The sequence below is a fragment of the Pelodiscus sinensis genome, chromosome 4 (genome assembly GCF_049634645.1).
Source record: "Pelodiscus sinensis isolate JC-2024 chromosome 4, ASM4963464v1, whole genome shotgun sequence".
NCBI lineage: Eukaryota > Metazoa > Chordata > Testudines > Trionychidae > Pelodiscus > Pelodiscus sinensis.
In genome coordinates, this window is record NC_134714.1 from 96,058,953 (window position 1) to 96,084,271 (window position 25,319).

At 42.7% G+C, this 25,319-nt stretch overlaps 1 protein-coding gene across 3 annotated transcripts in view; it reads right to left on the reverse strand.

Moving 5' to 3' along the window:
- MPPED2 (metallophosphoesterase domain containing 2) overlaps positions 1-24,730 on the reverse strand; it is a 192,552-nt gene extending 167,822 nt beyond the window's left edge. Inside the window, exons 1-3 of one of the 3 annotated variants that reach the window (XM_006119865.4) lie at positions 24,491-24,730; positions 24,122-24,283; positions 17,533-17,773 (exon numbers count right to left, since the gene is read on the reverse strand). In XM_006119865.4, the coding sequence (XP_006119927.1) occupies positions 17,533-17,660 (128 nt within the window). In that variant the 5' untranslated portion in view covers positions 17,661-17,773; positions 24,122-24,283; positions 24,491-24,730. Of the gene's footprint in view, positions 1-17,532; positions 17,774-22,706; positions 22,905-24,121; positions 24,445-24,490 lie in introns of those variants that run through there. The other 2 variants (XM_006119864.4, XM_006119866.4) reach the window with 2 other exon arrangements.
- Positions 24,731-25,319: the final 589 nt, after the last annotated feature.

Genomic DNA, 25,319 nt, shown 5'->3' on the forward strand with positions numbered 1-25,319 from the left:
GCTGTTTGTCGGCTCAGCGCGGCAGCCATGTAAATTTAAATGAAGTAGCAATTATTTAAATCGCCACTTCATTTCCCTTTGCCCAATAAACAAATCTACATGGCTCCGTCGACGGAGCCATGTAGTGTAGACGTACCCTATGTGACAAGTGCCACAAGATCTTATTTGTTTGGGGAAAGGAGGAAATTAATCACAGTAAGTCATTGTACTTCTTAAACTGATGGAATCAATAAATTAACCGGAAACACCCTGTTGGTCCAGCTGAGACACTGAGTCCTAGAGTGTGTTACACAGAAGTCGATGGCCTGTGGAACTAGTAATGAGTTATGTGGGTATTCCCGGAGAAGGACCATGGTTTCTAACCTGACTTTAAACAAACAAAACAATGACAAACCCCCTGAGAAGCAGATGAGTTGTTGGCAATCTGCCTGAAATAAGTTAGTGGCCCCAATCCTGAAGGAAGTAAGAGATAAAAGTCATTTGTTGAACACTATGAAGGAAACTTCAATGGCAACTAAAACAACTCTGTGTACATCTGTAAAGAGTGGGTTTCTCTCTCAGGGTATGTCTACACTTGCACCCCAGTTCGAACTAGGGATGCAAATGAAGGCATTTGAAATTGCTAATGAAGCAGGAATTTAAATATCCCGTGATTCATTAGCATGATCTCGCCAGCGCACTAGTTCGAATCACAGCTGATTCGAACCAGGAAGTGAGCGCCGGGACGTGTTAGTTCGAACCAACCCCCTTGGTTCGAACTACTGTTACTCCTCATTTTTTGAGTAACACGCGCCGGCGAGATCATGCTAATGAAGCGCGGGATATTTAAATCCCTGCTTCATTAGCAATTTCGAATGCCTGCATTTGCATCCGTAGTTCAAACCAGGGTGCAAGTGTAGATATACCCCCAGTGTGGTCACTCTGGCATCTAAATAGAAGAAAAACTGTAAAGAATATAATAAAATAATAATAATAATAATAATAATAATGTGCATCTTTAAAGAGACTAGCCTTTGGACATGGCACTGAAAGTTTTAAGTGACCTTGCATGAGTATGTGACCATATAAGCTCTGGTCAGCGCTGAGAAAATCCCTTGTGAGCAACTATGAGATACAAGACTAGAAGCTTCAGAATTTAAGTTAAGGAAATAAAACACACACAACTTTAGATTGACTCTGGTACTAAAGCCTCAATAATAACGCATGCCATATTCAATCACTATATTTCATGCTAGAGCAGGAATGCCTTCAAACTCATATGCAGCCAGTAAAATCTTGACACACAAAGCACAGCTGCAAGACATGGAGAGAGAGCTATACTTAATTCTAATATTTTCCCCTCTGGTTGACTGCTGGTTATTTCAAATCATTTGCTCATCTTTCATTTGCCATATATTCTGTTCCCTAACATCATTGTGTTTTTCACCTGCTATTTTGCTGCATTCCTTCTGTATTCTTTAGACAGGAGGTGGAGTGGCCCTTCATACTGGGCCTAGCAAAACTGCTTTATAACCTGACTCAAAGAAAAATCTTTCCTGCGATTGTCGTTTCTTGCATGAAATCTGCTAATAGCATTTTGGCCCTGACCACAAGCTCATATGTCACTTGAAAAACTTCCATTGACTTTCATTAGCTCAAACCCTTTAATTTTGCTTTGGACAAAATAAAAATATCATAAAAGATGGGTAACTAAATCTCCTGCCATTCTACGGCATGTTGTCTGAATCTTCTAAATAAAGAGGGCTGAAAACAACAGTTTTGCACATACAATACATCATTACAGAATGAACAGATCATCAGGAAATCAACACAAAGTTCATTTTTAACTTAAATGGGGATTTCTCTTTAATCTAAACCATAGCTGAATTGCGAAGGTTCTTTACAGTAAAATCCTCTCAGTATTAATGGGATCTAGCTGAATCAGAGCATTTAATTTCTTTGAAAGCAATACCATTAGGGCTCCTTCTCCCCCCCTCACCCCACCTCTGAAACTGAATGCTCTACTTACACATTTTAAAACGCACCCTTTCTCCAAGGCATTGAATTTATTATAGCAGATAATTAACAACAAATGTTGAACATTCAAAGAGTTAAATGTCTTGGTTTTATTGCCAATATGTCTCAGATTCTGAAATAAACAAAACCCCGTGCCTCCTTCCATTAACACTGTGGCACTGTTAAGATGGAGCAATACAAAATAGTCTAGAAAAAATATCAAAGGTCACAGTGAAAAAAATATAAATACCCCTAGTGGATTATAATCTTTTCTCTCTCTTTTTTAATTCTCACAGGGTGTCTAAAAACTTGTATTACTGTATTTGATCTGTGCTGCCTCATTATAACAACATTCCTAGTAGACAAAATAGTCTAGAAACTTAGCACAAACAAGTAAAACAATCTCCAAAGGCTCCAAAAGGTTGCAATATGGATCAGACCTCAACAACTGAAAATGTTCTTATTTTCAAGCTATAAAAATATATAGTGATCATATCACTGCATAGGGTCGGTATATAGAATGGTGCCGCTTTCAAAACCACAAACATCTCTTCCTCATAAGAAAAAAGGAAGGCAAGCCAAGGTAATATCTAAGGTGATATCAGTGATTTGAAATTTCATCTTTCTTAAAATGAGTTTAACAGTCGTCTCAGAGCTACACATATGTCTCACTTCCCCACTCATTTTTTGTGTTTTTCTAGTCACATGAATTTTTTTAAAAGTATACTCTTCGTGCAAGTTTGTCACATAGCTGCAACAAAGGAAAGCAACGACTCGCTGACTCCATAAGGGAAACAACATGGTTTTTCTCTACTCCCAAAGTTGTACCACTTCAATTATATCTCTATAGTTAAAACAGTACATCTGCTCTTATATGGATGCAGTTACTTTAGTATAAAACCTCTTATATCAGTATAGTTTAACCCCCTGTGAAAATGGGAATAAACTATACTGGCTAGTATGAAACATCTTTATGTTCTTATAATTTAGTCCATACTAAATATTAAAGAGTTAGCTATGTTAGTCTGATCGTGGTAAAACAAAAGGAAAAAATATGTTTTACCACTTTAAAAGACTAACAATACTAAGTATTGTTCAAGATGAAGAAAAAAAAATCACACAACCAAAATAGTTTTGCTGGTACAGAACCTGTGTTCAGTCCAGCTTTGAAATTTGTATGATTTTAGGGAAATTTTGAACTAAAAATAAATTGCAAAAAATGTTTTTTTTTAAAACCAGCTATGCTATACAACTGCCATCAAATGCACAAAAAGAAAAAAAGACTGAAAATGTGGACATCCCAGCATTCCACCAAAAATATTTGCTAGTTATGGCAATCATAGGTGTTATTTTTAACAATCACAGCCAAAGAATTCCCAAATTCTGAGTGGTAAGCTGATGAGTCCTTTTAAACTACAAACGTAACAGTAGTTAAAGCCCTGCAAATCCAGAGTTATCTGTTTGCTTTATATCTATGAGTATTTGCATCCACAGATATGGATGTAGATATCCGTGGCTCATTTTGCAGATATGGATGCGAATACAAATTTTGTACCTAGAACCCTGCAAATCTGCAGATATCCACTTTGTGTCCACAGATGTAGATATCCACAGCTCATTTTTGCAGATATGGATAAGGAGGTGGACACAAATATTGTATCCGTGCAGGGCTCTAGTTGCAGCCTCTCTTAGAGTCTGGTTCCGCACTAACATTTTAAACCAAGCGTTACCGCCAACTTTTACAAGATGGAAGGAGGACAAAGCACTGAGTTACAACTAATGTTGAAATATGTGAAATTTGAATTTCAAGTACAAAACTGTTTCTCCCAAAATTCACAGTCTCACCGCTGACTGCTTTGCTGCATTTGGGGATTCACAGGATTCTTTCCTTTCTATTAGTAAAAAGCAAACATGACATTCCAAAGATGGATATTCTAATATAATTGAAAGCTGGTGAGCTTTTGCTTTGTGTCCTCTTTAACATGGGTATCAGGGAAAAGGTACGTAATAGCACCATTGCCTCCCTGCAAACTGAATCAGTAGCTAAACAATTAGCAATAAAATACTGGCCCTGCTGTTCTAGTCAATGCACTCAGTTCCTTATGCCACAGAAATTGTAAATCTGGTAACTAGTAAGTTCCTGGCCTACAATTGTATAAGGTAAGTTTTCTCTCTCATCCATACACTCTCCTCAACCCCTCTGCAGCAACTGTCCTCCTAAGAAGGGCTAGAACTAGTCTAGCTGAATGGTGGTATGCTTTTAAAGGTACAGAGCCTGATACAATAAGTCAAGGCTCTGTGGTGGGGGAGCCTTCAGTATTATCTCTTCTTGCAACATCCATTTAGGTCTTTGTAGACGTAACATCAAGCAGCATGCAGAGAAGAAAGAGCTTAGAATAATAAATCCAAAAACGGAGATACAAATTATTATTACACGATACCATGGTATAACAGTTCAAAGGGGAGGTTTAGTTTTTCATTATGTTATTTATTTTATACATATACATAATGGCTGTGTCTAGGCTGGCAAGTTTTTCTGCAAAATCATCTGCTTTTGCGGAAAAACTTGCCAGCTGTCTACACTGGCCGTTTGAATTTCCGCAAGAACACTGACGATCTCATGTAAGATCGTCAGTGTTCTTGCGGAAATACTGTGCTGCTCCCGTTCGGGCAAAAGCCCTCTTGCGCAAATCATTTGCGCAAGAGGGCCAGTGTAAACAGCACAGTACTGTTTTCCACAAAAAAGCCCCGATCGCAAAAATGGCGATCGGGGCTTTTTTGCGGAAAACCGCGTCTAGATTGGCCATGGACGCTTTTCCGCAAAAAGTGCTTTTGCAGAAAAGCATCCTGCCAATCTCGACGTGCTTTTCCAAAAATGCTTTTAACGGAAAACTTTTCCGTTAAAAGCATTTTCGGAAAATCATGCCAGTGTAAAAGTAGCCAATGAGCCACATTTCAAATATGCACATTATAAAAAAAGGCATTTCCTTTGACAGTGAACAGTACAAAACATGTCATCACTGACTTTACCCTGCAATCTAAACTTACACACAAGCAGCATATCTATAGAAAAAAACTTCTTACTCCTCCCATTTCAGACTATTTTCTTAATTTTTCCTTTGCAAAATGTTTTTATCTAATGATCTCCAAGACTTTTGCAAAAAGGACACTCCTGTGAGGTAGGGTGGTTCAGTCCCAAAGTGGCTCAAGATTTCAGCAGCCAAGAATAGTGAGAGCACATTCACATGCATCTTGCTCAGTCAATGCTCTCCTGCCCTAGCAGCTGCAAGAGAGATAAATCTATGCAAAAACAATCCCCACTGGCTGGATCTGTTGGTTTATGGCCTGTATTACTGGACCACAGAGACTCTAACACAATGAAAACTCAGGTCCCCAGGAACCTTGACTTTCAGTGTCCGGCTTTAAAAATTGGGGAAGTACCTCTCTGAATGCTGGACCTCTACTATTTTATTGCTTTGCAACGTCCACTGAAATAAAACTCTGAATGGTTTAGCTCTGTTAATTTCACATCATTTCCTAGTACAATATTTTTTAACTTATACATATTCTCTCTTTTAATCACTATCTCTCCTGAGGACACATACAAAAATTCCAAAATGCTGCACAATTAATAAGGTCACTGTATTGGGTATACAGACAGTCCCCGACTTACACGGATCCGACTTATGTCGGATCCGTAGTTACGAACAGGGCTTTTCTCGCCCCGGAGGACGCGGGCGGTGGGACCGCCCAGACACGCCGCGGTCTTGCCGCCCGCGTCCTCTGGGGCGAGAAAAGCTGCTCCGCGTCTCCCTAGTCTGCTGGGGGAGCAAAGACACGGAGCAAAGACTCGGAGGACGCGAGCAGCAGGACCGCCCAAACGCGCCGCGGTCCCGCTGCCCGCGTCCTCCGCGGATTTGCTCCGCGTCTCCCTGGTCTGCTAGGGGGAGCCCCCCCAGCAGACCAGGGAGACGTGGAGCAAAGCCTCGGAAGACGGAGGAGCAGGCAGCGGGACCGCCCAGACGCGAAGCGCCCAGACGCCCCCCAGCAGACCAGGGAGACACGGAGCAAAGCTGCGGAGGATGCGGGCAGGACCGCGGCGCGTCTCGGCGGTCCCACCGCCCACGTCTCCCTGGTCTGCTGGTGGGGGGAGGGGCGCAGCTAGTGCACCCTGTCCCCCCCCTCCCCAGCAGACCAGGCTTTTCTCGTGACGCCTGGGGTAGAGCAGCTGGGGCGCTGCCCGGTTGGTCCTGCAGCGCTGCTCCTCAGCGCTACTGGACCAACCCGGCAGCACCCCAGCTGCTCTGCCCCAGGCATCCTGATTCAGCCGCTGTTGGTCAGTTTCAGCAGCGGCTGAATCAGGACACCTGGGGCAGAGCAGCTGGGGTGCTGCCGGGTTGGTCCAGTAGCGCCGAGGAGGGGCGCTACTGGACCAACCCGGCAGTGCCCCAGCTGCTCTGCCCCAGGCGTCCCCAAGTCAGCCGCTGCTGAAACTGACCAGCGGCTGACTACAGGAAGCCCGAGGCAGAGTTGCTCTGCCCCGGGCTTCCTGGAATCAGCCGCTGATCAGTTTCAACAGCGGCTGACTTGGGGACACCTAGGGTAGAGCAGCTGAGGTGCTGCTGTGTTGGTCCCCGCAGCGCTGAGGTGCGGCGCTGCGGGGACCTACCCGGCAGCGCCCCAGCTGCTCTGTCACAGGCGTCCAGATTCAGCCGCTGTTGAAACTGATCAGCGGCTGATTCCAGGAAGCCCAGGGCAGAGCAACTCTGCCTCTGGCTTTCTGTAGTCAGCCGCTGGTCAGTTTCAGCAGCGGCTGAATCTGGACGCCAGTTCCGACTTACATACAGATTCAACTTAAGAACAAACCTAGAGTCCCTATCTTGTACGTAACCCAGGGACTGCCTGTAATGTTTTTGCCTTACAAATAAAAGCAACAAACCCAAAAACTATCCTGTTTATTTGTACAGGGCACCCTGTGTCCTTTGCCAAAATGTTCAAGTTGGTTGCTACGCTCCACCTCACAGGTGGCTGCATTTCAGTGGTGTAATATTTATATGGTTAGGCCTTGTTTACACTAATCCCCACTGCAAATCTATTCTACACTATTTGCGTAGCTGAGGTCAATATACTTATTGCGGCATTTTGTGTGAGGTAAGGTCAGCAGGGGCTGCTCTTCCGTCGACACCGGTTACTTTCATCATGCAGGTGGAGTACCGGCATTGATGGGAGAGTGCTCAGAGACCGATTTATCACATCTAAGCAGATGCAATAAATCGACAGCTAGTGGATCAATCGCTGAAGCATCCATCCCCGGCATAGCGGAGATAAGCCCTTAATGAAGCACTCTAGGATCTTTTGGAACGAAGGCTGCTAAGTACATTTAAAATGTCCTTAATCTATGCATTTTGTACAATTCTGCATGTAACAAATGAGAACAAAAGAAAATCAAAAGAAGAGGATGTCAACATCAGGCCTGGTAAAGCAGGAATAACGTGTCTGATATAAATGGGATTACTTCTGCTTATATCACATCTCAGTTTGGCCCACAGATTATATTATACATGCCAATATTTCAAGGACTAACACATACTGGAATCCTTTCTAGGGACTCAGAAAATCTGGTCAGAGATTTACAGGTGAATTAATTCACCTTATGGCACTCAGGGGATTCTCTGCCTGACTCCAGCGCTGACTTTTTCAGCTAGCGCTTGTCATTTGTGACAACACAGGTAGCCCCCAGGCCAAATTTTATTATGTCTCTGAACAGGTAACTTTGCTGCATTCCGAAAAGATACAGATTTTAAAGAAATTCCCATGCCTACAGTTTTTCTATCATGTCTGAGAAGCTTTATTACCTAGGGTCAACATATCCTGAGAAAGACATTTTACAGAATTCAGAAATAAGACAGACCATTCAGGTGCCATTTGAGGAGAGAGCAGACATGCCCTGAATTTCTAGGTCCCTACAACACAGTTCATGCTCCAAGCTGACTCAGCTGTGAGCTGTTTGTTTTAAACTCTGCAAATACTGGTGGCTCAAGATTTGAATTCCCAACTTGAGGGTCATTGTGTAAAATGCCATTTGAAACTGACACACGCACTAATGTTTTGATATTTCTACAACAATCATGCAAGAAACAAGCATGTAGGCTATGTGCAGTTACATTACAAACATACGCTTACTTGAAGGGTTTTCATTTAAGCTCTAATTTTACTTTGCTTTTCAAATGGAGAAATTAAACAAGGACAAAGATATACCTTAACTTTAGCAAAACTTTTGATAGGGTCTCCCACAGTATTCTTGCCAGCAAGTTAAAGAAGCATGGATTAGAAAAATGGACTGTAAGGTGGATAGAAAGCTGGCTAAACTATCAGGCTCAACCGGTAGTGTTCAATGTCTGGTTGGCGGTCAGTTTCAAGCAGAGAGCCCCAAGGGTCAGTTCTGGGGTCAGTTTTGTTCAACATCTTTATTAATGACCTGGATAAGGGAACGGATTGCACCCTCAGCAAGTTCATTGTTGACACTAGATACACTAGAGGGTAGGGATAGGGTCCAAAGTGAACTGGAAAACTGGAGGATTGGGCCAAAAGAAATCTGAAGAGGTTCAACAAGGACAAGTGCAGAGTCTTGCACTTGGGACAGAAGAATCCCAAACACTGATACAGGCTGGGAACTGACTGGCTAAGCAGCAGTTCAGCATAAAAGGACCTGGGGATTACAGTCGATAAGAAGATGGATATGAATTAACAGTGCACCTTTGTAGCCAAGAAGGCGAATGGCATAATGAGGAGCATTAGTAAGAGCATTGCCAGCAGATCTAGGGAAATGATTATTCCCATTTATTTGGCACAGGTGAGCCACATCTGGAATATTGTGTCCAATTCCCGCGCCGCGGGAGGGGGGAGTCAGGTCCGGAGGAGGTGCACGTCGCTTCCCTCGGGGAAGGGAAGAGGGGGAATCCTGGGAGGAGGTGGGTGCAGGAGACTCCCTGCTGCCACTGGCACCCTGCCCCCTGCCCTCCTTGTTCCCTATTCTCTCTTCCTTGCTCCTTGCCCCCTCTTCCCACTGCCCAGCCACAGAACTGTCCCCACTCCTCTGTCCCCAGCCACAGAACTGTGTCCCCACCCACAAAACTCTGTCCCCAGCGGCACCCTATCACCAGCTGCAGAACCCTGTCCTCTCCCCTCCCAGCAACCTGTTCCCTCTCCCCTGCCCCCAACCGCAGAACTCTGTCCCCACTGGCACCCTGTCCCCTGCCGAAGAACCCATTAGCACCCTTCTCCAGTACTATGTCCCCTGCTCCCACCAACATAGTTGGGGCCACATTAGTGAAGCTTTTGGGGGAGGAGGCGCTGGAGGAGGGTTTTTTTGCATCTCACTTCTGTGGCCCCAACAGACTTTTCTGTGGGTCAGTGACCCCGACTCAACAGGTTCCATGCCCGTCTCAGAAATAAAGACAATGCAGAAACTTTTTGTGTTTGACACAGTATTTTATTTAAAAATGAAGCCTGGCCAACAAACCCCTAATTGGGGCCAAGTCCCCATCTGGCCACAGCATCATAACACTCCTGCACTCCGTTTTCCCCCAGACCGTAGATCTGAGCCTATCATACACTGGAACTCCCTGCCCTGAGCCCCTCACATACCCCAACCCAAATTCCTGACCGCTCACATCCAGAAGTCTGTGGCTTGCTTAGTACCCTAACCCTACATCTGGAGCCCCCTCTCCGCGAGCCAGTGTCCCCTTATCTACCTCCTCCTGCATCCAGATTTCCTCCCAGAGCTTGCACCTCTCACCCCTTCCTACACCCAAATCCCTCATTCCCACCCCACAGCCTACACATCCTGTCTCAAACCAGCGAGGGTACAGCTAGACAGCAGGAGTTTTTCAGGATTCCGGAGATATCCCAGAAAAACTCTTCTGCATCCAGGGATGCGTTTGTTCTTCTGCTTCTTTTAGTGGGAGATCAAGCATGAACTTTCGGTCACCCCTATATTCCTCTTTCCACGAGGAATAAGGGGCCTTCCAAAAGAAGGTGTTTTTCTGACATTTGGTCCAGTCTAGACAGGCCAAATGTTGGAAAACCCTCTTCCTACAGAAGAATTGGGAAAAAAAGCAGCAGTATAAGGGTTGGAGATAGCAAGCGATGGACAGGAGGAGAATAGAGAGGGCGGGGCTTCAAGGAAGGGGCGGGGCAGTAGATCTTGGCTTGTTCTGTCATTTAAAAAGTGATCCTGGGTGTAAAAAAGTTGGAGACCACTGGTCTAGACATAGCCTCAGAGGGGTAGCGGTGTTAGTCTATATCTGCAAAAATAATGAGGAGTCCTGTGGCACCTTAGGGTATGTCTAGACTGCATCCCTCTGTCGGCAGAGGGATGCAGATTAGGCAGGTCGACATTGCAAATGAGGCAGGGATTTAAATATCCCATGCCTTATTTGCATAAAAATGGCCGCCACGTTCTGCCGACGTTCAGCACTTTGCCAGCAAAAAGTGGCAGTCTACAGAGGAAACTATCGAGAAAGAAAGCCTTTTTCGACAGATCCCTTATGCCTCCTGCAAGGAGTTTTACAGGATCTGTTGAAAAAGGCTTTCTTTCTCGACAGATCCTCCTCTAGACTGCCACTGCTGAGTCGGCAAAATGCAGTGGCCATTTTTATGCAAATTAGGCATGGGATATTTAAATCCCTGCCTCATTTGCAATGTCGACCTGCTTAATCTGCATCCCTCTGCCGACAGACAAATGCAGTCTAGACATACCCTTAGAGACTAACATTTTATTAGGGCACAAGCTTTTGTAGGTAAAACCCGCTTCATTAGATGAACTGGAGTGGAGTTTGCAGGGTATACATAACCACAATAAAAGAAAGAGTCCATGTGAGGCAGATAAGAACTGGTATTCTCATTTTAAAGATGAAGAATTTTAAACACAATGAAGAAATACTGGCAGGTCCAAACTTTAATTTTATAAAATAAGTGATTAAAAATTTAGAAGTAGTAAAAATTTGGCCATGGTTTTAAAGGAAAAAAACCCACACCAGTGGAACAGATCTTTGACAAACAATCCTATTTTTTCTATTACATGAGAACCAGAAAATGAAATGGACACTTAATAAAACTGACACTTAATAAAACCTGCTTTCACTGCCCTGATTTTGCAAACAATTTCAGGTGTGCAATAAAGATGTTAAGAGGCGGATAACTGCCTACTCATGTAGTCGATATAATTTGTATCGACTACACAATTAGTTGATAAGGAAAGGTGCTCTGTACCAGCTCCCACTGGTCCAAGAGTCACTCACACTGCAGCTCTGCAGTTTAAATGTAGTCGGAGCTGAGTGTACCAACAGGCCTGCTCCTACTACATTTAAACTGCAGAGCCGCAGCTGGGGTAGGTCTCCAACTGGCACGAGGTGGGACAGAGTAAGGACTGCTGCGACTCTGCATTTTAAAATGCAGAGCCGCAGAGATCTTGGACCAGACTTTTTCAGTTCTGGGTCGCACTGGGTTCAGCAGCCCCCGTCCAGGGGGTTGGGAGGGATGTCTGCCTCCCCTTCCCCGCCACCATTGCTGCCTTCCTCCCCCCTTTTTTTTTGTAAATGTGTAACTGCTGAAAAATTCAGCAATTACACATTTACACATAGCAGGCGGGGAGGGAAGAGGCAACTTTTAAACCAGCTCTCCATGCATACGCGCTCCAATGGAACCGCCTGCCTTCCCCGTCCCAAAGGCTGCTGCCACTGATACAGAGTATGGGCAGAGGGGGAGGCAGGCAGGCAGGCGATGGAGCTCATGGGGAGCCACAGACAGGAGTGTGAGGAGGAGGAGGCAGGCAAGCAGCTCTAAGCACAGAGAGCCAGCGTAAAACTTAGACAAGGCCTTGCAGGTTTAGCCCTTCAATGGAGCATGTTTGTTTTTTATTATTTTGGGTTTTTTTAAACCACATAAATGCTGGAAAAATACATAGATCCAAGCAACACACAGGTAGACTTGAACAGGAGCTCTAAAAGCATTGAATGATTGTTTGATCAGCTCCTCATAAGAAGAACAACATGAAAGATCCTACTTTCCAAGGTTAACTCTCACAATGACTGTGGGTTTAACAATTCAACATCTCAATCTAAGCAAATGTTTTCCAGCTATTACATTGCTATTGTTATACTGGTATAAGGGTGTCCACATCATAGGGAGTTATACCAGTGCCTTTTTTTTTTTCTTTCAGTTTACCCTGCATCACTTTGGTAGGCTAAAAGGCTAATCTGGAAAAAGGTACTTTTCCAGAAGTAGAGTGTCCACAGGGGGAATGATAACAATAGCAATATAATTATAGTGAGGTAAATTTCCCCATATAGACAAGCCCTTGGCTACTCCTGCTGTATTAAGATTGCCATCTTCCTTACTCCCAGAAGCGGTGAACTGTCCTTAAACCATACCATACATTTAACATAATAATAATGACATCATTCCTGCAAGCTATTTTGTATGGGTAGACCTTTATACCTGGTAGATCCCCATAGAAGTAAATGAGGCATCTTTCTACATGGACCTTCACTCATCAAATCCTCTGAACACTTGGAGTAAATAATGAATCTGGTAAAAAAAGGTAAGTATTTTCCAAGAAAAAAATTAAAGTAAAAGATTAAATTGACTTTTTCCCAAGAAATGTTTTACTGGAAATGTGATCTTTTTGCCAAAACTAAGCAAAAAAGATCATTTTTATTAGGAGCTAATTGTACACTTTTCAGTTCGGGCTCCCCCACTCCCTATTTTCACATCCATTTAATCACTTTTCTTGATAAAAAATTAAGAGTAGGAAATCTGAACCCAGAAAACTGAAACATTTTCAGTTCACGTAAGATAAAAAGCTTTTTGCTTCAAAGCAAAACATTTTTTATTCATTTCAATAAAATTTTTAAAAAAAATAACATTTCTGTGAAAGTTTGCATATAGGTAGACAATCATTTTTTAAACAAAGACCCGTCCCCGGGTGAATAAAATTGATAAAGGGAAATAAAAGGTGGTCTAGAAAAAGTAGGAGTGCAGAAGAGGTACTATTGTTTAGGTTAAACAACACAGAGGCTACAAACCAAACCACAGCTTAGTTGTGCTGGTTGTGGTAAAATCATTCACTAAAAGACATTTCTGCCTCAAAGAGGTTACGTTCCACATAAACAATGCATATATTTTAAAAGTCTTAAAGGTCATTTTATTGGTTTTCAAATTTTTTCTTCCATGTTCATTATACTAGAAATATTCTCTATCTTGTTTTTCCTAAATTACTCCATGGATGACTAGAGGACTAGTAAAACAACCACAGCTACAAAAGAAGTGAAACTTGTTTGAGAAGGAAAGTGAGTTTTATTCAGTCTGATTACAACTATCTGGGTTGAATTTTTGTATTGGTATTCTGTTTTGTTTTCTTGGCTGTCCAGTTGGGTTTTTGATACTTATTTAATACAAATGCCACGGTAGCAAAAGAAAGGAAAGTTATCTTTGTCAAAGCTTTAATTAAGAACTAGGAAAAATCCCAACCTATTTCTCAGAGTCCACTAATGAGACATTCATTAGAATCAGAAGAAGGAAAATATATTCATGATATTTTTTAAAATAAAATGAGGAAATAGAAAATTCAGGGGTATTGAGGGAGAAGGTCTTTGACAGTTTCTTTACACATTCTTATATTAAGACACAAAAAAAGGATACAAATGCAATTTGTGTTTTTCCTAAGTAGTTCCCTTTAAGCAGGGTACGCAGGTAGCTTAATCCAAAAAGAAGGAACAAATGGATTTTTTTTAATGCAACAGAAACTTTAATAAATTCTGTTCTATTAATGAACAGAAGTAATTTTGGTCTTATGGTGTCCGCAAGCCAAACACATCATCACTGTGCACAAACTGGAGAATCAGACAATGAAGAAGTGAAACTGGCCTTGCATCACCACCTGCTCAAAGTGAGTCAGTGCAAAAATAGAGAAAATTATGTTAAGAGTTGTATGACTCAGTTTAGTAATTAAAGCTGCTACCAGGAACAAGAGCAGACAAAAGTAGGTTTTTTGACTTTTCAGCTGACAGTACCCCTTTAAAGCACCTCATCCACAGGAAGCATCAGAACCAGAATTTAGAACACAAGAGAAACTAACACAATATTCTGTGATGATTATACCACGTGTCTCTGTCCTGAGACATCAAATGAAAGGGGGAGGAAAAGAGGTAGACAAAGTCTGAGGAAACAATAAACATGTTTCTCATCTCATGCTGTGGTTTTATTCTAACGAGGTTCCACTGACTATTAATTTATAACAGTGAGAGATCAGAATCAGGCCCCATAAATGCAAGAGACGAGCACAGCTCAGTCAATCTAGAATAAACTGTATTCCACTCCTTTAAGCCTTTTCCCCAACCTTGCCTTCACACAGAAAAAACACACATACATACACACACAAAGGAGAAAGAAAGATCCATTGCACACATCTAATTCTGAAAATTCTTTGAGAAGGAAGCCTGAGAGCTAACATGACAAGTTGGCTTTCAAACTGAATTCTACCTCATACTATGGATTATCATGTGTAAAAGCAGCAAAGCAAGATAGCAAGCCATTGGCATGGGTTTGCATACTCTAGTGTGCTCAATGCTTGTATACACTTTTGTTCATTTATAAGCCTCCTAACTCTTTTTTACCAGGCTGCATTGTGACTTTCCATTAACAGTTAAAAAAAAATCTTCAAAATCTTTATAATGAGGCATTGACTTAAGGTAGTACAATAAGAAAAAAAACAAAGCTGCATAAGAGATCAGCAGCTGCAGCAGCATGGCATTAAAAAAGATAATGAAGGGGGAAAGAGCAGGTGTGCTTTTTCAGAAAGGTTTCTTGGTCATTTTTGTCTTTCCCAGTTTTCTTACCCAGATTGTTGCCTGCTGATCCCCTAACTAAGATGTATGCACACATTATAACGCCCTGACAAAGCAACTGAGCATCCTTTTCCGAAGCACTCACTTTTTTGCCACTTCTCCATTACCAGAGACAACTCTACTGTCCCGATTACCCACACTTACAACCCTAGGCTACGTCTACACTGGCCCCTTTTCCGGAAGGGGCATGTTAATTTCAGCCATCGTAGTAGGGAAATGCGCGGGGGATTTAAATATCCCCCGCGGCATTTAAATAAAAATGTCCGCCGCTTTTTTCCGGCTTTTAGAAAAGCCGGAAAAGAGCGTCTACACTGGCCCCAATCCTCCGGAAAAAGCGCCCTTTTCTGGAGGATCTTATTCCTACTTTGAAGGGTGCTTTTTCCGGAGGATCGGGGCCAGTGTAGACGCTCTTTTCCGGCTTTTCTAAAAGCCGGAAAAAAGCGGCGGACATTTTTATTTAAATGCCGCGGGGGATATTTAAATCCCCCGCGCATTTCCCTACTACGATGGCTGAAATTAACATGCCCCTTCCGGAAAAGGGGCCAGTGTAGACGTAGCCCTAGTGACAGAGTCAGCTCAACTTGCCTCTGCCCCCACATCCTGTCTTCTTCTATAGCTCCAAAATCCAGCATTTGCACTCCATTCCTAATGCCAACACTTGTCTCAACTACTGCAATGTTTGGCTTTCTGCAGTTGTAACTCACCCTCTTCCACCTCGTTATCATTTCACACCCTTCTTTTTTTGATTTACACCCTTCTTTTTGTGTAAATCAAAGCACCATTGTAGTTAAAGAGAATGTTTTCATTTTCATTATGTCATAAATTACAACTTCAGACTTGTAGTTTGGACTAGGGAGTTTTTCAAATCCAATGAAACTAAAATGCCTGTCAAATTACTTCCATCTCAGAGTCATTATTGCTTATTTCTAGAACAAATCAGAGATGCATTTTGAAAAAAAAAAATTCTAGTCTTCCAGCCATTTTCAGGTCCTACTGCAGTCCCCAGTTTCTTGTTGTATTCAGCAGGAGATGGAAGGGGCCTATCAAGAACAAAATTCTCTCTGATCTACACTCTAGATCTTGATGGGTTATTCTGAACTCATTCTGTACACAGAACATCGATTGATATTGATGGGAGTCTGTAGGGCAGCCAGGAGTGCAGAATATACCATAGAGATCTGCACTATTGATAACAGACCCACACTGTAGAGCAGAGAGTTTTGTCCAAAAAGCACAGTAATATGATCTTTTCAGCTAAAATGTAATTAAGGCAAACATTTCCCAGGTTTGGGAAGTGGCTACTCTACAGTAGCTACTCTTCTGAACTATTCCTATTAGGAGTTCCTTTGATGATTTATGATTTTATGAATATTGTTACTACGAGGTTCCAGGATGTGCTTAACTGCTGGATTGTCAACTTCTTGATGGGATTCTCCATAGCAAAAATGAAGTGACATGCTACTTTAGCATTTTACCATGCAAAGGTCCTATCAAATGCAATAGCAGTGACAATGTGCAAAATCCTGGTTAACACAGGATCTCTCTGAGGTCGACAGCTATCCCTTTTGTTTTATAGTTTAACATACATTTGAGATGTTTAAGGAAAAAAGAACTTACATAGAAATACCTGATAAGGATCTAACTTCACCAAACAATGGGAAGGAAATTCAGAGTTAAAGTTAGCACTTAGTACTTAGCACTCCCCATTGTGCCTAGATATTATATTCTAGAATGATTTTACAAGTCATACAATACTAAGGCATACCTCTGAGTTAAGGAACCTTTGCTCAGAATTTCCCATGCTTTTTCAGTTTAAGTTCAGGCCACGAACATTATTTTTACTGTGTTTGTATTTCTTGAGACTAGTTGTTCCACAATTTCTGAACCTTTGTCTTCCTTGTTGTGAGTGGAATACAGCATGCGACACACGTTTCACTCACAACAAGGAAGACAAAGGATTCAGTGATCAGAGGACAATTAGTCCCAATTAGGCCTATTTCCCAGCTGAGTATAAAAGTTGGGGGAAAGGTGTTAAAATGATAAGGAAATAGGTCCCTCCAACAAATTACTGTGAGATCATTAACGTTACAGGTCAACTTCAGAATCTGCACCTCAAACACAACACTACATTGAAAGGAGTTTCACCAAGAGTACGTCTACACTAAAAATGGTACATTGGCAAAGCTTCGCTGCAGCCGTGATTCAGTGTAGTTGCTACCTACAGTAACAGAGGGATTCTCCCTTTGGTGATGGCAATCTGCATCTGACAGGAAACAGTAACTATACTGATGGAAGAATTCTTCTGTTGGCCTCACACGGTCTTATATTGTGAATTAAGTTGGCTTAACTGTGCCACTCAGAAGTAAAGATTTCTCAACACCCCGCCTCCCTAAGAAAGTAGCTTAATTTTCTAGTGTTGACCAGGCATCCGTCTGTGCCACTGCCCTTGGGAAGCCAAAGTTATTAGCATCCAGAGGTGACGGAACACGGCTTGTAAAATATATTATGCAACAAATGTTGGCAATTTTCATCACATAGTTTATTCAACAAATCACTTGTTCTGGCTTTCAATCAACTGTCCTACTGACATTTTAAATTAGCTTAAAAAATCTGGGTTAATAATACTTACATATGTACATGTGGAGGCTGGAACCTGCTCTGGTTGATGTTGTAGTGTGTAAATGCCTGGGTTGGATTTGAACTGTATTCATCCACTGTTATGGTAACTTTGCCTTGTGAAGGAATTCCATGAGCCATCCTTCCTCCTTATAGACATGAGCAATTTACAACTTTCCAAAGCCAAGAATGGTGGTGGGCATTGTGTTCCAGCCAACTTCTGAACCCAAGGATCGCATCAACTCTATAAACTTCTACAAAAAGAAAAAAAATAACACGGAGACAGTGTTTAAAGTCCCGAGACTCCAAAAAGATCAAGTTATGCTATATTTTAATTTAGTCCTATGCTAATTTCCTTTAGAAATTTCTATTTCTAATATACTGATTTATTCTAGTATCTAGCCACTAAATGTTCATTATATCTGAATCTTTTTCAAGCTTCCTCAATTTGCACTGGTTTCAAGTACCTTTGTAGTATGGACTGCTTAAAATTAGACTTTATTTACACTACAATATAATCTGTGAGCAAAGCCCCAGCTAAGTGCCCCATATTTACTATTCCTCTTAATTTTAAATAAACAAGCTAATTACAGCTGCGAAAGTTAATAACTGGGCCTAACTTCATGAAGGTCAAATGGCTCCAGTCAATGCCTGCAACTCTCTTCGAAGCATTGTAAGCTTTACAAAGTTAGTTACATTTGTCAGATCTTTTGCCAGCTGAATGTAAGACAGACCATCTTACAAAGCTGCAACAAAAGGTAAACTCAAACCACTTTGGGTCAAAGTATTCATATCTGTCAGAAGGAAAACTAGCAGTTGAACAGCATTACTGATATACTAATTCTATTGACAACAAAATTAAGCTTTCTACTCACTTTACATCAAGATAGCAAACTCAGGCCTGGGACTAGATCCAGCCCCTGGCTTGCCTGGATCCAGCCCCCAAGGCTCAGGGCTCCCCTCCAGCATTGGGGAGCCTGTACTGGTACTCCAGCCCCCTCCCCCACTGTGGGGCTGGAGCATGCAAAACCTACTAGGCTCCCTCCCCGCCCCCCGTCCCCCAAGGCTCTGGTGTGTGAAGGGAATGTGGGAAATGTCTTTCTCCTTCTCGGGAAGGGGCCACATCACTGAGGGGTTTTTTGTGTGGGTGGCCCCCAACTGATTTTTCTGTGGGTCAGTGGTCCCTGACCCAAAAAAGGTTCCTCATCCCTATTTTAAATAATCAAATAGTTGTGATTTATTTGCTACTATTATCAGTCTCTTAGGGTATGTCTAGATTACGCGCTTCTTTTGAAAGACTTTTTTTTCAAATAATCTTTCAAACAAGCGTCTTTTGAAAGAGACTGTCTACACAGCCACCAATTTTTTCGAAAAAGCGATCTGCTTTTCCAAAAGAGAGCACCCAGGCAATCTGGATGCTCTCTTTCGAAAAAGCCCTGTTTGCATTCAAGAACGCTTTTTTTTAAAAAGCTCATTAGAAAAAAAGGCGTTCTTTCTCATAAAATGAGGTTTACCGCTGTCAAAAAAACCCACTGCATTCTCAATTTAATTTCGAAAGAACGTGGCAGCAATCTAGACACAAGTGAAATTTTTTTTGAAAAAAGGCCACTTTTTTCGAAAAAACCCTGTAGTCTAGACATAGCCTAAGTGCATATATAGAATTCTTATTAATGAGAATTCTGCATATAAGAAAACCACGCTCCTCTGCCTATATGCTCATCTGAGTCACAATGTGCCAGTCACTAACGAACCAACACCTCTACTAAAACAATGAGGAATTCTGTGTTTGTTGAGACTTAAATTTATTAGGGCATAAGCTTTCATAGGCTGGAGCCCGCTTCGTCACTTCGTGCATCTGATGAAGTGCAGCCCTTAAGCCATAAGAAAGCTTATGCCTTAATAAATTTATGTCTTAAGGTGCCACACAACTACTACTCCTTTTTTGCTGAGATAGAGAGGTAGCTGTGTTAGTCTAATAGCTTCGCTGGTGCACTAGACATCACCAAATTCTAGTCACACCATTATGTCAATTCTCTCTCTCTTTCTCTCAATATAACAAACATTAGCATTCGGAGTGGAAAAAGCCCAGTAATTTAGTACTGTGAGCACAAGCCTAAGAGCTAGGAACTTCTAATCTCAGTTCTGACTTCTTTATAAGCTCTGCCCCGCCATCTGTAAAACGAGGATACTAAGACTTTACAAGGATATTGTGAAAAACGGATCAGTTAATGTCTATAAAGCACTTTCGAACTCTGTACAAGTACTATTTATGGGGAAGATCCTCAGCTAAAGGATCTGTCCTTTAATTATTAAATGCAACAAGCAGGGGTTATTCTATTTATGCGTAAGTTACAAGAGTAAATTTCCATTTGCTGAGATGAGAACATATGAAATAGGAGAGAGGAGAAGGATAGGAACCTCTGGCACCAAATCATGCAATCGTTTTCGTACCTCCATGCTCTTGGACTACTCTTAGCTCCCAAACATAAATGTTTACCACATGTAACATTAAACTTTTGAAATCTTTGCTTTGTAATAAAAATATATTTAGATTACAAGACTAGTTTCCAGTTTGGCATAAAACACTGCAAAACTTCCCCAGCAAATGGCAGATGGCCTGCAAGTATTTTATTTTATTTTACAACCTCAGGCCTACCTTCTCTTCTGTATGCTAGGTGGACAAAGAAATTCTACCCTCTTCATTCCAGAAATAAGATTCTCTCATTCATTTCCAGTATCAGTAAAAAGTAGACAAAGTTAAACTAAACCATAAAATTCTCATCAAGAGAAAAGGCTACTTGTGATTTGGTATGTTTCAGTGAAGTCACTGTTTGGTTTTTGTACTAATTTGCTTTCACAAGAACAGCACTAAGAGTCTGAGGGATAAAATTAACAAGGTAAGATTTACTAAATCTTACCCTGTTAAGTGTGATGTAAGATTCATGTAATAACTGCTCACAAATCATAATGTGGTGGTTTCCATACCAAGTTTGCAGCTGTTTCCTTAATTTCCCTCACAATTATATTTTACTGTTATTTTGCATAACAGTATAACACAACACCTGCTTCAAATTGCAGTCCTGTTCTAAGTACTGTAATTCTTTTGAGATACAAACTATTAAGAGTGTGCAGCATAAAACTGTGTAATTGCACTGCACTGAAAAGTAAATACAAATGAAAGCATCTTCCTGTTAGAGAAATGACTGTCATTAAAAAGAATGTTAGCCATCAAGGTTTGAAGGGGAAAAGAAATACACTTTTATACAGCAAAACCTTAGAGTTTGCATAAATTAGGGAGTAATGTGGAAATTACAAGCCCAATCTCCCACTCACCCCCAATAAAAATGTACTGTGTAAAGCAAAGAAAATTAAAAGCAACCACAACCAAATTTTTGCTCAGACTCTTAGAAAGGTTATATACTTTCACTAATAGGATAAGCAAAAAAGTCAGAACTTTACATTTCCTATTACACATAACCCAGAAAAAAATTTAGTTTGCTCATTAGAGTGAATTATGCACACAGATAATATTAAATATCCTTTTTACATTATTATTAACATTAATACAAAAATATTAATCCAGCAACTAGCATAAAACAGATGTACAGAGATGATGCTGGATAATCATAAAATTAGTGTGTTTAATTGTAATATTTATAGTAAAAACTACAGTTGCTCCCCACAATATTAAATCTAAATATACACCTTTACTATTAAATAAGATTAAGTTAAAGCATCAAATTAAACTTAAGTCAAATATATGACCGGGAGCCTGATTTTAATTTCATTTTCCTAGTTTCCCTTGAATGATTTATAAAGCAATACAGTTCACCTATCAGAGGTGTCAGACTATTTTCTTTAATGTGGAGTTCTTTGAAGACAATGTCAAAAAGAAGCAGAGTATTTCAAAACTTTCATAAACATATTAATGAAAGACCCAAGGAAAAAAAGTCTTGTTTTCAGCACCATTGTTCTTCTCTCCACCCTGACAATAAGCACAATAGTTACATATTTTTATAGCTGTCACGTGCAAACTAGTATGTGATATTTACCACTTCTTACCCGATTTTTAAGCAAGGAAAAGAACTATGAAAAGGATATGTCATCCACTTTATTATATCATGTTTTACTAACAATATGCCAGAGATTACTGTGGGAATGACAATAGGTATCTTTCAGCATGTATTTATGATTTAGAAAGCCATAAAGAGATACCTTAGTGTATAGGCCCGTCTGTTCACTTTTAAATCTATAAAACATATGAGGCTGGCACTTCTTAAAAAACAAAGGGCAACCACCAATTTTCTACTTCCGCCTATTTTTCTAAGGGGTTTCATACCAAGTAGCTTTTATAATTTAATTTTAATTTTAAACCGCAATTAAAACAGTATCCATAACTTTGTATATATGACACTGATATTAACCCCCTCCTTCTCCAAATTTAAGCACTTTTGGGTCCTCAAGTTGAATAATCAATGCTTTTTCTCTTCTAACTGGTGTTTAGCTGGAGAAAATTTAGAAGTCTGTTAGGACTGAAGGGGGGGGAGAGGTTAAATCAGATTTGAATGCTTCATTTTGGAAAAGAAGTAGGCTTCCAATAGGTCAAATCAATATTGATGGAGCATCGGCATATTAAAAACCAACAACACACGCCTGCAAGAAATCAAATAGTTCTTTGGTCTCTATAGGTATAGCATTTGCAGGCTGTGCTACTGACTCTTTAACAATCTGCAAAATCTCTGCCATGTGGGGCTGTGCTTTTCGTGCAACACAACTTCATCGTACCCCTCACGAGGGGGACACATCTCAGTGATACCGTGTACACTCAAGTTTTCAAGTTTCGTTCCGGACCACACGTTACCCGCGCTGCACACGCTACCGGAGAAGCGCTCGCAGGCTGCAAGAGCGAGCGGGAGGCAGGCAAAGGGAAACCAAACGAGCGACCGCAGCTGATCTAAAACCCAGTCACCCACACCTGGAGGCGCCCCGGGAAACAGCCGGCGCTGGGCCGCCGTCAACTCCACCTCCCAGCCCTGCGTGCACACACCGACTTCCTCTGCCGCCCGTGCCTAGGCGATAAGCCCCGCGGCGAGCAGGTCCCGCGCCCTGCTGCTGCCAGAATGGTTAGCTGCGGAGCACGCAGCGCGAGGCGGCAAAAGCGGGAGGGGACCCGCCTGCAGACGCTACCTCCGCTATCAGTCAGTCCATGCCTGGCTGCCGCCGCGTCCTCTCCGGGCGCCCCTGCGCTGGCTGCCGGGCGCACGCCTCCCTGTCATTCCCCTCTTCCCAGGCTCGGCTCCATGGAGCCTCATCAGTGGCCAATGGCTCTGGCACCGCACCATCCTGCCTTTTGTACGGCATCCCCCCTTCCCCAACGTCATCCAGCCCAGCCGCGCGTCCCCTTCCACCCGACGAGCTGGCATTACAGCCCAGATCAAACGCGCGCGCACACACACACACACACACACACACACACACACACACAGCCCCCGGGAAGCGCAAACCCGCCTTGCAAGCTTCTGTTGTGCAACCGCTCCGGTGTGGATTATTTCCTCGGGGCAGAAGGGGGCATTTCTGCATTTTTTAAAATGCATAAAGTTTCCATTCTCCTTCTCCCTCCCCGCTCTCTGAAATCAATGCACGGGTTTTTTTTCACGCCCACATTTGCACTAAACCTGATTTTTTTCGGGGGGGGGGGGGCGAGCTATCTGTCGATATAGATAGATATGGTTGCAACAAGGGAACAAATGCTTTTTATTGCAGCTGTGTCATTTCCCCAATTCCTCCGCCCCCCACCCCATTCCCTCCTCTCCAAAGGTTTCCAAGCGCCCTAGGCCTCCGAGAGCACGATTTCATGGCATGTTTTAAAATGTGGTTCCTTTGCATGTAAAACAGACACGGAAACTCCAACCCTGAATATAAAAGAATCCGGTTTGCAATCGGCACTTTTCTCGGAGTCTTTCTCCCTCCGCCTCCTCCGGCTGCCTGCTTTTGGGGTGGGGAGAGAGAAAGCCCCCTTCAAATGCACACACAACCGGAGCAAACGCTACGTTTCAGTCTGCATGCAACTGTACTTTGCATTGCGCCCGCTGGATCTGCCGTTTCCTTGCTGTCTCCAGCGAGCAAAACGCTCCCTGGCCTACCCTCCCCCGGTCGCGCTCTCACATTATAACCCCGATCACCCGAGACTTTCTAGTAAACAGCGAGGAAAATTCATCCCTCGCTCTGCTGCCAAATCACTTCCACCGCTAGCTCCCCCCAACCCAGGCAAAACGCCGCGGGGAAAGGTGGGGGCCTGCCCGGGATGGAGGAGGGAGACAAGACACACAGCGCAACAAAATAATTAGCTTTCCCTCTGCACAAAACAGCCCCCCAGCCAACGCAAACCCAGCCACCCCGCTACAGGATCGTCCCGGCCCGCGGAAAATAAGCAGCGGGGTTGGTATTATTGTTTCAAGCAGCCTGGCTTAGGCGCTGCTGCCATAGCCCCTGCCTGCTCCCCTCCTACTTGTACATGACAAGGCACCTCTAACCCAGGGCTTTGTGTTTGGCTATTTCTCCATTGGCTTTCTCTCCCCTCCTCTCCAATCGGGGCGGATTACCTTTCCTTTTCGGGCGGCTGCTGGGTGTCCTAGGGATGCCTTCAGTGCTGGGAGAGGAACCGATCCATGGGGGGCTGGAGAGAGCCGGGCAGGAGAAAGGCTGGAAGGTGGAGATTGGTGGAGGCAGGGCAAAACCTTCGACCCTGAGGGTCCCCCGGCTGGCTGGAGAGTGGAAATGAGAGAGACAGAGAGAAAGAATGAGAACAGCCTCGATCTGGGCGAGGGAGCGAGGGAGAGACAGAGGGGAGCGAGAGCGAGAGCCGAGGCGAAGGGAGAGTGCACAGCCGTGCAGTGAGAGGGGACTGCCACTGGGGTCAGGGAGCAGAGCACCAGGAAACAGGGCGGCCAAGGCGCTCGGCACACACACACCAGGCAGCCAGCTCCTCCTGCTGCCTCTCACTTCGCTCCCCAAGCAAGGAGGGCAGCGCTCTCCTGCCAAACTGCTGCAATTCCTCCCTCCCGGGGAGCCTGGAAGAGAAAAAGGAGAAGCTCTGTGTTAGCAGGGTCAAAGGAGAGAGACAGACTGAGCATCCCGTTTGAAATAAATAATAATCAAAGGCGTGACATTCAGGAGACTTTTCTGATAAGGGAGCAGCAAACCAGCCTGCACTGAAACAACCTCCCCAAGTCCTGAAGGGGGAAAACTCTCAGCGGGGGCTCGGTGAGAACAGATTAGGCATACTTTCTAACAAAGAAAAAAACCAGTGTGGCACAGATTTCTCCACTTCTGCTTTTCCCTTGTGAAAAGCACATTTTCTGTAATGCAGGAAATACAAATACAATGACTTGGAGGAGATAGGAAAAACTTAAAAAACAACGAATAATCTGGTAGCATCTAGGCTAATTCTTGTGATGGACAAATTCACCTAAGTGCTCAGAAAGAAGCATAATAGATATTGGTTTTAGTATTGTTCGGGATTTTCTTCCCCCCCTTCCCCGCTTTTCTCCTAAAAAGCCTATAGTAATTGTGTCAAAAGTCACATCAGAAACAAAGACTTCTTTTGGACTGTTTGTTCTTTTTCTCTAAAGACAACAAATGGAAAATAATATTTCTATAGTCATGCAAAGTAAGAGCAAAAAGGGGAGGGGAATGTCAAAGAAAACCTAGAAAATCAGGCAGATACAACTATTTCTAACTGGACCTAGAGGACTGATGCCCTGTGGGGTACTATGAATTTAAAAGTAATGCTGTCTTTGG